The sequence below is a fragment of the Erithacus rubecula genome (assembly GCF_903797595.1).
Source record: "Erithacus rubecula genome assembly, chromosome: 9".
NCBI classification, from domain to species: Eukaryota; Metazoa; Chordata; class Aves; order Passeriformes; family Muscicapidae; genus Erithacus; species Erithacus rubecula.
In genome coordinates this window covers 20377512-20389600 of record NC_136660.1, presented here as the reverse complement: position 1 = coordinate 20389600, position 12089 = coordinate 20377512, and the positions used below count along the sequence as shown (strand labels likewise).

Below are 12089 nucleotides of genomic sequence, written 5' to 3'. Positions count from 1 at the left end.
TAAAATGAGGTCATAAAATCATGGACAGCTCTTTCTAGTGATACAGGTTTTTGAGAAGTGATGTGTTGGGCAGTGAAAGAAAAGAATATCTGCTTGAAAAACAAAGCTGGCATTTTATGAGGAGGCACATTTACAAAGTTCTGGCAGCACAGGTGAGTGCCCAGCCACCTGCAGTCAGCCTGGCTTCCTCAGAGCACTTTCTGTCCTTTCTGCCACCACAGGAACATGTGAACATTGCTTTTTGCTGCAGCATGGTCACTGTCAGGTAAGCCATGTTTCAAAATAAAGGCCACAAGGCAGATGCAGACTCAGCCAGAGAAGAATTTGAATATTGTGAGGGATTTACCAGGCTTGGCTGGATGTGTTGCCTGCTGCAAACACAGAGGTTGGCTGTGAAGCAGCTACTTGGGAATAAATGAGCAGTAGCAGAACTCAGACACTCTGAAACCAGCTCACCAGAGCATTACTGCCATAAAATAGTCATTTACTGGGACTGTAATCATACCTTCATTTGGCTTTACAGATACATGCAAAGGCAGGCAGGACAAGCCCTGCCTGAAGAGTCAGTCAGGTATTTTATAGACAAGAATTCACTCTGCAAGTGGCAGAGTGGTAAAAGACTGTGCAATCCTGATGGTGACAATTGAGTGCATGTGAGCTTCACAGTGTGAAAGAAAACCCAGGATAAATTTCCCCTTTCATGTTTATTATGGTTTCCCAAGAAAAAGTAAACCTTCTCTTAAAAACACTGGGATCACAGAATCTTACTATATTCAGTGTAACTGCACAGCACTTAATGGCTTGCAAATCTGGGTCCCATTATGAAGTTTTCAGAGCATCTTTTGAGTTTGTTATTCAGAACAGTTATATAAACCACCTCTCTTGTTATTCAACAACTAAATAACATTTCATGCCATTCAAATTCACACAAGGTTTTTTAAATGCAAAATTGTCATCAATCATCAATCAGTCATCTGTATACTGTCATATTTTTTTCAATATTTCTCTAATGGAAAACATTAAGGGACCTATTTCCCATCTTAAATTTACATAGGACATAAAATTAATAACTACTTTCTGCCTCAATGACTCTTCAAAATAACACTGAGCTCATGATCCTTCTCTTACAAAAAAAATTAACCCACAATGTCAGTGCAAGAACATTCATATGCTAATAATTCAATTAATCTGTTTTTCCCTAAGAACTCCATCTATTCTTCAACCAAAAAAAACAAAAAAAAATTTTTTTTTAAATGCTAATTATTTACAGCACTTCATTTTGCTTCCATGAACTGCGTAAAGTAATAATTTGACTTGAAAGGGGTTTTCTGGAATATTGTGAAAATATATGGGTTTATAGAAGCTATAAATCAGAATTTACAAGACCAATTCTCTGATCTCACACCTGGCTTGAGAATTTCCATTGGTAAGTGATGTATAAAATGCAGGAGAGAGACACTTTCTACATGGCCACAATAGAGCCATGGAACTGTTCCACGTGCCATCCTTAGAAATCTGACAAGAAACAGGAATAGAGAAAAGTACCAGCAGTTTAAGGCATCCAGCCCACCTCATCCTCTGCTCATTCAGCTCAATTCTCCCATGCTGCCTTCCATGCCCAAAAAATAGCAATTTGAGGAAATATATCATTCAGAATTACTAGCATGGAATTGTTGAAGTTAATTTCTGTTTTATGTAGAGCTGGCTCTGAGTAGCTGCAGAACAGCAAATAGCATCAAGAAAAATAAATATACTCTGAATGAAAGGAAAGAGCAATAGGGAGCCCCACAGCTGTGACAGTGAGGAAATTTTAAACCTCACTCTTTACTGTAACTCCAAGGAATAGTTCACAAACAGTTACCAAAATGCACAAACAAAAATATGTTTATTTTCCTATGGATTCTGAAGTATTTTCAAATGGTGCTAATTTTTAATTAATTCAGATAAGGAAGTTTAGTTAGGAAGCAATAATGAAAAACATTGATAAATCCTGCATTTTAAAAAGTCATATTCATCCACAATATAAGTGGGCTGGGTTTTGCAGAGAACTGTAGATTTTTCAGAGGCATATTCTGTAGTTAAGTTTGGAATATCCTCACAGGAAGCTATACTGAGAAAGATGATATATGGATTTGCTGGCTGAGAATCACTAGAATGTAGCTTCCCAGGATTCCCAGAGAACAGAGAGTTCTAGGGAACAGTATTTCTACCTAACACATATATAGTCACACAAAAATAATATCACATTGACTTTTGAACAGATCTAATCAGCAAAACACTAATGAATTTCACTTTGTTGAAATTTTCCTACTCACTCATCCTAGGTATTCCATAAAAATGATGTAATTATCAAAATATTGCCCTGAAAAGAAGTCACAATCCAGTAACATCTAGTTTACCAGGCACTTATAAAAAATCTAAGCCTATTTGAGCTCCTGCCAGTTTGCACATCTTCTCAATAACCTGCTTGACAGGCTACAGGTAGCCTGAGTTCAAATGAGTCATTTCAAGTATTTCAAAGCCAGAGTCCCCAGAGCTCATTGGCTCCATGGGCCTGGAGCAGCCAAGGGAACCCCTCAGAGTTTGCAGCCCCAAGAGCTGTCTGAGCTCTGGAGGTTTGGAACAGTCTGATCCATGGATTCTTTCCAAAGCAGAGATTCAGAAAGAAATGCCTTTAGCAGAAAGTGCCAACATCTTAACTTTCTGTCTGACTAAGAGACCAAGCAAATTTTGAATAATCAAAATTCTCCATTAAACCTTTGCTCTGTCTTCTAGTTGTAAAGAAAAAACACGGGGTGATCAAAATTCTTCATTAAATTGAAATAGCTTATTCTTCAGTGGTTAACTACTTACTGCAGGTTTCCATCATGAGAACTAGGTTTTACTGCTGGAAAATACTTCCTGGATTTACTACATGGAAGGCTAAATTATCTGCTTAAAACTGCAGAGAAAATTTGGCTACAGAGTGACACAAGTTGCAAGCTAAAAGTGAAACCTCTGGACCATCCTCCTTCCTTAGCCTCTATTACTACAACAACTCAAACTCACACAATCATGACTTCCTGCTAGATGCCACAATTCCTTCTTGTGCTGCCTTTTCAAAAGCCAAATTATTATTACAAGAGGGATCAGCAAACATCCAGAGAACAGAGAACACGACAACCTGAAAGTTGTTTGACTGTGCTCTGATGTCACACGTCTGACCAGGTTCAAAGGGTTGCAGGACCCTTTGGCTGCCTGCAAGCTTGTCATTCTACCAGCCAGTGCAGAAACCCAGGGACAGAGGGTCCAGCTTCATTCAGATACTCTCCACAGGGCCATTCTGCATGAAAACACACTCTACTCCAGTACCAGAGCTGGTAAAGTCACCAATAACCTCTATAGTTCCTGAATCTTATAGAGGTTGCTAATATGGAAAAAAGGGCATTGATACCACAAGGACAGCTCCTCTAAGAATAGAAATCCTGTGGTTTGCCAGCCACTTTAAAAATCACCTTCAAGAGAACAAAAAGGAGAAAGTAAATCACACATTTCTCGTATTTTCCTATAAACATTTGATAATTACTAATCTAAAAGGCAAGTATTTAAAACCAAAATAGGCTTTTGAGCTATATCTTCTTTAGTTAGACCCACTAGATCTCTATTTCATCCAGGTAAAAAGCTGTCAGGATGTTGCCAAAACTTGTCAACAATGTCCTAGTATGCACACCTCTAGTCCAGAGACAAGGCATATTCTACCCAAACATTTTTTGTTGTGGGTTAAGTGATAATTGCCTCCTAATCAAACACAGAGGGGTGTCAAAACAACTGCTGATGTCCTGGTTTACAAACTAAGAACCTTAATTTTCCTAAGGAAGAGCCTGCTGTTCAACTGACCTGACTTACGCTTCACACAGAAAAATGATTTTTTTTTTTTTAAACCATTTCTACTTTTCATAGAGAGCATACTGTTCATTAATGAATAAAGGAAGTTTTAAAATGAGAATTTTATTTGCCTGTTCATAAAAATGTCATGCCATTTGTAACAGCAATAATACCATAAGACATGGGGAATGTACAACATCTCTTTCTTTCTCATGGCTGATCAATGAACTCCATTCTGTAAGAGTGGGGATCTTAGTAAGGTTTGATCTCCAGCTGCTGTAAATCACAGGAACTGCATACCTCAGCTTGGTACATACAAGGCTGATTTCCATACCTTTAGTACACATTTCTACAGACACACAGATTTGGACACACACTCATCTTTTTATGTTAAAGAGGCTGACAGGTAATTGGTAGCAAATTTTCAAAATTTTATCACTATTTTCCTATTAAAAGAAGATCTGCAAAATGCCTTTCTTATTACAGAACTGAAAAAATCATTAGTTTGATAATTGCATACTGTCTTCCAAAACTAACAAATACATGAAAAATTAGATTCACACTAGAAAGAAAAAAAAAAAATCAAGGCTGAGGAATAATTTCACAGTGTAACTTTGTAACGAGTCCCTGGAGAAAATTTCTCTTCCTTTTGTTCCCATCTGCAAAGCTATGTAATTGATTCCTAACTGCTGTGTTAATGCTCCCTATTCCTGGCAGAATCCCTTTGGAAATACATTAAAGTAAGCAGGACTCTCTCCTGCTGCAACCCTTTGAACACTGGAATCTGGGATTTTGAGACATGCATCACATTTCAAGCAGTGGGCCACAGTGCAACCATCTGTGCCAAGGGGCTGATAAATATTAATATAGAAGAATAAAGTATCCTGAATTATATATTGAAATGTAGAGCAAACCAGGAAATTGTTTTCTTTTGTAATGAATGACATTCTCTTACAAGTACAGTTACATTCCACCAAATAGAAATTAAGTAAGAGCAAATAATATTTGCTATAACATGGTTTATTAACTTCTTATGATGACTTGAAAAATTTTAAATGATGACAGGCAAGTGTTTTTAAAGGAAAAGACTTGGTCTTCTGCAGGATCAAGAAATAGTTTGACTCTTCCTGATCTTCCCATCTCTTTTGCTTTACACATGCACAGACTAATAAAAGAAAAAGAATGAAGCAAAAAGGCTTTGGTCCAGCTCCCAAATTGTACCCCAGTCAATACTCCAGTGACTATGAGAGGTGTCTGCCTGGACAGAGCCAGCACCTCCCTTCAGCAGACAAGGAGAGAAATATGGAAAAGATATGCTTCAGCTTTCACATATGGTGCCTAATTAACCTCAATTAAGGTTGAGTTGAGGGATCTTGAGCAGCTTGCACAAGGGATATCTGCTTCCTGACTTTTTTTAGCTTTAAGAAAGAAAGATTTCCTCTCATAAAGAGAAATATACTTATGAAATACAAATGTTCATGTTCCAAACCAATTTTATGAGACAGTATAGATAAAATACCCATGTTTTTATTGTTCCTTATGAGACAAATAATTTTAAAAGAAAAGCACTAGGGCTTCAATAAAGAAGATTCTCTTCTCTTCATAGTTTAATGTAAAAGATAACCAACAAAACAACCCCAAGCATTTTACAATTTATGCATATGTTCCCTTGTGTAAAATTAAGAATTATTTTTATCACTTAAATTTTAAGCTTACTACTCTGATGATCCTAAAAATCAATCAACCTTGGCAGGGCAGCCACACAATCAACTGCAAACTTCTCCTCTTCCACTAATGGGCCATCAAATTTCACAGACAGATACCATTGCTGTATTCTGCACATTTCTGATCAAGTGTGTACTGGGTGGCAGTATGGGAAGTTTTGGTTCAAACTGTCACTTGTGGGAAAAACTTAATACAAAATTGTAAAATTAAAAATAGTTTTAAAATATACCTGAATTTAACACATTAATATTATAAATATTAGTATACTTGCTAGAGAGTAATCTTGCTTCTTGTTGGAATAACACCACTTGAAAAAAGAGACTGTGTTAAGCAGATTATAAATTCAGTGCTGCCTGGTCTGAAATTCCTCTTATTGAATATCTGCCTTAGAAGTTTCATTCTTTTGGAAAAACTCAGCTAATGTAATTTAGCTATTTCTGAGACTGCAGCAGAAACAAGTACAGTATTCTGCTGTGTCAACATATTAACACAACTTCTTGTTCTTGAAATCTGCAGTGCATCTGTGGTTTATAGCAAAAGAAAAAAACCCAAAATCTGGAAGCAAACCAGCTGTGTTTGGGATTAAAGGAGAAATAGCAGACCTAGATATTGGGGGCAAGGGGGATGATAACAGATAGACATTAGAAAGCAAAGTCCCTCTCTCAAAGAGATGGCTGACCCTATATATGGATATATGGAACTCATAGATTAAGGATTTTGTGGTCAAGACACTTGAAATTTTCCCTGAAGATTTTGTCTGGGTGTTTTGGGTTTCACTCGGTTTTTGTTTTGCTTTTGTTTCTTCTTTGCCTTTGTCAAGAACTCCTCCCTTATGATGAGGAATAAGGAAAATTCTGAGGTTTGCTTCTCAGCCCTCTCTTTAGGTCCATTTCTTCAGGCAGTACAATTGAGGAATTGAGGAAATCTAAGTTGAGGCTCAGACATGTAGAAGGTCTGGAAATTAAGTTACAGTTACACCTGATGGTTCAGGGAACCACAATATGGGTATACATGTCTCTATATTTTTCAAATTTCCAAGGCAAATACTCAACAGGAGAAACTTAGGACTGGACACTGCAAAGGCAGAGGCCTTGAAATCAATGGATGTTTAAGACCTTAAATCTTTCTCTGCCTCAGCTCTTTACTTGAAAATTTGGGATGACAAGAGGACAAGTTTATCTTCCCAGAGGACACTGTGAAGATAAATTCATAATTTGTCTGTGAATCATCCTAGCTAATCCAGTCAAAAACACAAGGAAACTCACTTCTTTTTCCCCAGAAATATTTTAGTGGTATGCTGGTTATAAAGCCTAAACATAATCAAGAAAAAATAATACTGATTGATGTTGTTGATGAAAGGACAGGCATCCATTTTGCATCCCTGAAAGCCTCGGAGTTCTGAGTGAAAGCAGCAGATATAATGAGACATACTTGTACACCCAGCAGGCAAATATTGCTGTGTACAAAAAATAACACTGGCATTCCTCAAATTCTTTGGTTTTCCCTAGTACCATTTTCTGTTACACCAAAAAAGCTATTGAACAGACCACATACTAAAATGCAGATAATAACACCAACCATGTTATCCTGAGGAAAAGAGTTTATATTTTGAATACTCAAAGACAGGCAGAAATACACTGACATCATCCCTGGGTTTGTGAAGCAACATCCTCTTTAGACACATGATAGCATGTTTATCTGCTATTGATTTCATGTTTTCCTCTGAAGCATCTAGTATTGGCAATAGCTAGCAATTTAGTCAGGATATCTGACTAAATGGATAATTAGCCTGATAATTTCCCCAGGTTTCCATGTGAACTGAGGATGCTATAGCAGCATCTGGACCTGATGAGCACAATGGAGAAAGCTGAAATGGAGTGATGCACTCCTGCACCTTAGGAAGAAGCAATGAGACAATACTGCATGTAAGTAGGGGTGCTAAAAGCAGTCTGCATTCTATAAGGAATATATAGGAAAAATTAATGTAAAATCTTGACATGGCACTTTTGCCTTTCCCTATAATGACATCAATAAGCATCTTCAGTATTGATTTTTGCTTATTATTTAAATGGGCTAATACAAATACAGACATTAAGCCAGATAAATGCAGAGATCAGTATAACTGCAGCCAAGAGCCTTTATACCAGAAGTTATACCAATTACTCCCCAGGCTGCCAAGCCTGACTAAACAGAATCCACACAAATTTCTGAATGCAGGGCTTTAAAAGAAGGATGATCCCTAATCCCTGCTTAGTGTCATACCCTGCAAAAACTTGCTCAAGCCTGTACCACTCAATATCCCCTCTTCCTTTGCAATGTCATAGCAATAAGAGTTGAAAGTGTGCTGGGGACACAGAAATTATCTCTCCTGAAATGGGACAGTGAAGTACCTCTTTCAAATACTTGGATGGGCTGCTCTCAGTTTCGTGAAGGCTGCACAGTTCCTATCAAACACAAATGTCTAATTCATCTTTCTTGTTACATTTCAAGAATTACCTCACACTTAGGAAAAAAAAAAAAAAAATATTTCCAGAGTTCTTGCTCAGATTTAATCAGAATGTTCCAGTGAAACGAAATCATATGCAGGTGGAACTGTTTAACCACCAAACAGATAATCGAGCTAAGATATTCTATATCCCTGAATATAAAAAATTAACTGGAAATAAAAACACATTAGCTTTATCTCTGAGAATAAACAGTACCTTTCTCCTGTCATATAATGCATGGTTATCCAGAATCATCTTCCTTTCCTGTGCAGCATACCTCCGCAAATCACGCCCAAATTGCTGTCAGAGATACAGCAAATATCAAACATGTGCACAAATATCAAATGCATGCACAAGCCAAAAATGTTATCCTTTGCACCTTCTAACACCAAAGCAATTAATAAACTGAGGAGTAAAAATTACCTCTATTAAAGGAATGTAGTCTGATAAAATCAATCATCTGAAAGGAAATGTTTTGATAGGGAATCGTCCATCATTTCAGTTGTTTACTCTGAAAGTAGCTGGGCACAGAACAAGAAAGCAAAACCTGAGATGGGCTCCCACAGACTATAGGTGAATTAGCTCAACAGGGAGCAGGAGCTCAGTGAGGCAGAGAAAAATGAAGTCATTGCCTGCTCATCCAAAGGGCCTCACACTGTGTGTTTTTAGTGTAGACACCCATCTACAGAGTTGAGAAGGGCTTTTAAGTTGCCAAACACTTCCAGGATAAGAAAGGACCCCAAAGTCCACAGAACTTAATCCAAAGTCCAAATAAATACATTTTGTTATCTCAAAAAAGTGACTGAAGTAACTCATAAGCTCAGCAGGAGAACACATCAATTTCAAGATTTTGCCTGGTCGAAACCATCCTGCTTCCAATTAACCTGAGCAGAAGAGTGGCAAGGCACCAGCACTGCTTCCAGCACATCAAAAAGATAATTCAGAGCTGGCTCAGAAGCTCTCCAATGTAGCACGTAAACACTTCCTAAAAAATGAACATCAGAAGGCAAGCATGTAGGACAGATTTAAAAAATATTCTGTCTGGAGGGAGAGCAATAATTTGAATTTTGTATTTACATTAGGTAATTTTTTTTATTTTGAAAACAGTGTACTATTTTATATTACACCAGCTAACTAGTATCTATCGTGAAAGTGGCCATCATTTCAAGTTTTCTTATTAAAACATAAATCAAAACATATTTTGTTCTAGTTCAAAACTTATGTCTAATTTTATTTTTTTTCCATTTTTTTACAATTTAAAAGTCAATTAAAATGCAACTAAAACAAAACATCTGATCTAATCCAAAAAGAAAGATGTCAAATCGTTTTCAATTTCCTACAAAACAAATTAAGTTCCAATTCAGAACATCTCTTCCTCAAATGTTTAATTTCCTGTAAAATTATGTGGCACTTTCCAAATCATCTCTCTACTCAGTAACCATTTAAATTTGTTAACAGTATTGTGATGTAAAGAGACAACACAACTGGCCAAAAACTCAGCTCTCCAGTTCATAAACCTAAACACTAAGCTTCGAGAAAATAGACCTTAACTCTCCTAGAGACACATCCATATATGTTAGTGATAAATCCATCAGCCCAAACCCATGATGAGGGGTGGAAAACAGCATGAAATGTGATGTGTGGACATCAGGAATAGTTTTTTTTTAATCCATGAACTCTGAACAGTCCTGCAACAACAAAAACATGTTTGCAATGCTAAGAAAGCACACACTGTTGTGGTTACTTACCCTGGAGCCTGTCCAGCCTAACAGAGCATATGCATATTGCTCAAAGGGGGTTATGACCAGATCCACACGGATTGCCTTCCAGTCTTTGACTTCTGCCAGTCCCAATTTTTCTGACGTGTTGCAAGTGCTGTTGTCTACTCTTGGCTGATATAATTTTAAAATTGCAAAACACTTCTGAAAATGATCCATGGCATCAACTTTTCTGCTTGGCATCTGTTCCTTTACAAATGTTGATTCAATGATATCACAATAAAGGAGTAAGCCCTAAAGAGAAGATATTGTTCACATTGGATTGCTGAACTGATTTTAATGTTGTTCCAGAGTTTCTAGACAGTTGTCTTTAAAAATTCATGTAAAATGTAATTTCAGTAAACAAGGAACTGTGCCAGGCCAAATCTGGGCTAAGGAGAGACATGAAACAGCTTCATATTTTGGAAACACATTTGAGGGAAATCTGCACTGGTTGTTATCTGACAGAAGTTAGGTCCTGCCCTGCACAAAAGAGATGGTATTTGCAATTCTTTCCCTCCCTCCTTTTCTCCTAAGCCTTTTTCTAGTTAATGTCAACAGAAATTTCTGAATAAGGATTGATGTGTTCCCATGTGTAAGACATCTAGAAAAAAAATGATTAGTCCAGAGCAGAGTCTGGGTGACAGATTCCAAAGTGGAAGATTCCATTTGGGCTGTAACTATTCCCTGTGACAAGGTCTGGAGTCTCCAGAGAGACATAAGATTCTTGCCCATGTCTTTTGCTCAGAGGGAATGCCCATTTCTTCGAGTCCTTGAATCACTTTTTTGTTTCTGCTTTTAAATCACTCAAACGTTTACACATTCTCCTTCCTCTGGACTTGGGTTTTTTTTTTTTTTAAATAGTGATGTTGAACTGAGAGTGTCTAGAAGTGGTTTTATTTGATGGATATCAGTTGTTAACTACAGTGGTGTTGTAGTTTAGGAATGCTATTCTCCCATTTAATAGCCCATCTAAAATCAGTGCTCTTGCTTCCCCCTCCTCTGTCCCAACTGAAAACATAAAAGGCAAAGATCATGGGCTAAGATAAGAACAATTTCCTGGAAACAGCAACGAGGTGAGAAAACAAACAGTAACAGCAGCAATATTATAGCAAAAGGTGTAAGACAAAGAAACTATTTACCTTTAAAATACCAGCCCATTTCAACTTCCACTTTCTCCCACTGGAAGGAACATCCTTCTAGGAAGAGACAAAATCCCTTTCCCCCATCCCAGGAAATGATAGAAAGTGGTGTTGAATACCATTAGTGTCTGGCCACGCCCCTTCCCTCTGATCTGGGCCAAAACCAGGACAAAAGGTGTCCAGATAAGACCACTTAATGTCCCAGGTAACAATGAACTGATTTTTGGAAGAATACCTCAGTATTAAAAAACAGATTTTGATTATTTCTTTATTTAGTGTGTGGTAACGATGCATGACAAAAATCATAAATCCCTTAGAGAATACTTTACAGTAATACAATTACTTTTGTCACTCAAAGCTATAGTTCTGGCCTCCCAAAAAAACAAAACATAACAAAAACACTTAATAAGATATGACTTCCATGAAGATACACTGGTATTATTCCATTTTTAGCCTCTAGCTTTTTGTTGACGATAGTTCCAAATTAACAATCCCATTATTTTACTGGAAATCAGTTACAGGTCAATGAGCCAGCCTTTTTAGTAACTATTTTATTTGAATTGGCATTCTTTCACTTGTTTGGAATTTTTTGTGATTATGAAGATTTATAATAAACTGATAGAAGGAAACTTCTTATGTATATTCTTCTTTTGGATTACTAGTTTCCAAGTTTGCTGATTTGCAAATGCTTAAATTTAGCAGGTGCTCTGTAACACCTATCTTTAAAACAGCAATTTTTTCTTCATTTTACCCCAATGTCACGAGGCACTGACACTGCTCTTTCCAAATATAGACTCAAAACAGCTGTTGAATGTTAATGCACAAGTGCTTATTTTCCTGCTCTTTTTTGATGAAACTATGTTCCCTTCAGGTTAATTTTGTTCTTTTAATGCTAATAAAAATATTTTTAATATCATTAATCATGGACAATTAATTGATGACTTCATGCTTTGATTAAGCACCAATATCCTCCCCATTTTTTATAAAGATCTACTTTTTATAAAGATGCTACTTAGCAGTACTTTCTCATCTTTTGTTTCATTCTACTTTTTGCTCTTGGAGATTTGGAACACTACATAGTATATACCAGATGTCAGGGTATCACCACTAAGAGC

At 36.9% G+C, this 12089-nt stretch overlaps 1 protein-coding gene across 2 annotated transcripts in view; it reads right to left on the bottom strand.

Annotated features, from left to right (window-relative positions):
• Positions 1-12089, bottom strand: part of DNTT (DNA nucleotidylexotransferase) — a gene marked incomplete at its 5' end in the record, with an annotated part of 141760 nt that overhangs the window by 12454 nt on the left and 117217 nt on the right. For both annotated transcript variants that reach the window (XM_079312924.1, XM_079312923.1), the window contains 2 exons: positions 8292-8375; positions 9824-10087. In XM_079312924.1, coding sequence (XP_079169050.1) covers positions 8292-8375; positions 9824-10087 — 348 coding nt within the window. The remainder of the gene's footprint in view (positions 1-8291; positions 8376-9823; positions 10088-12089) is intronic.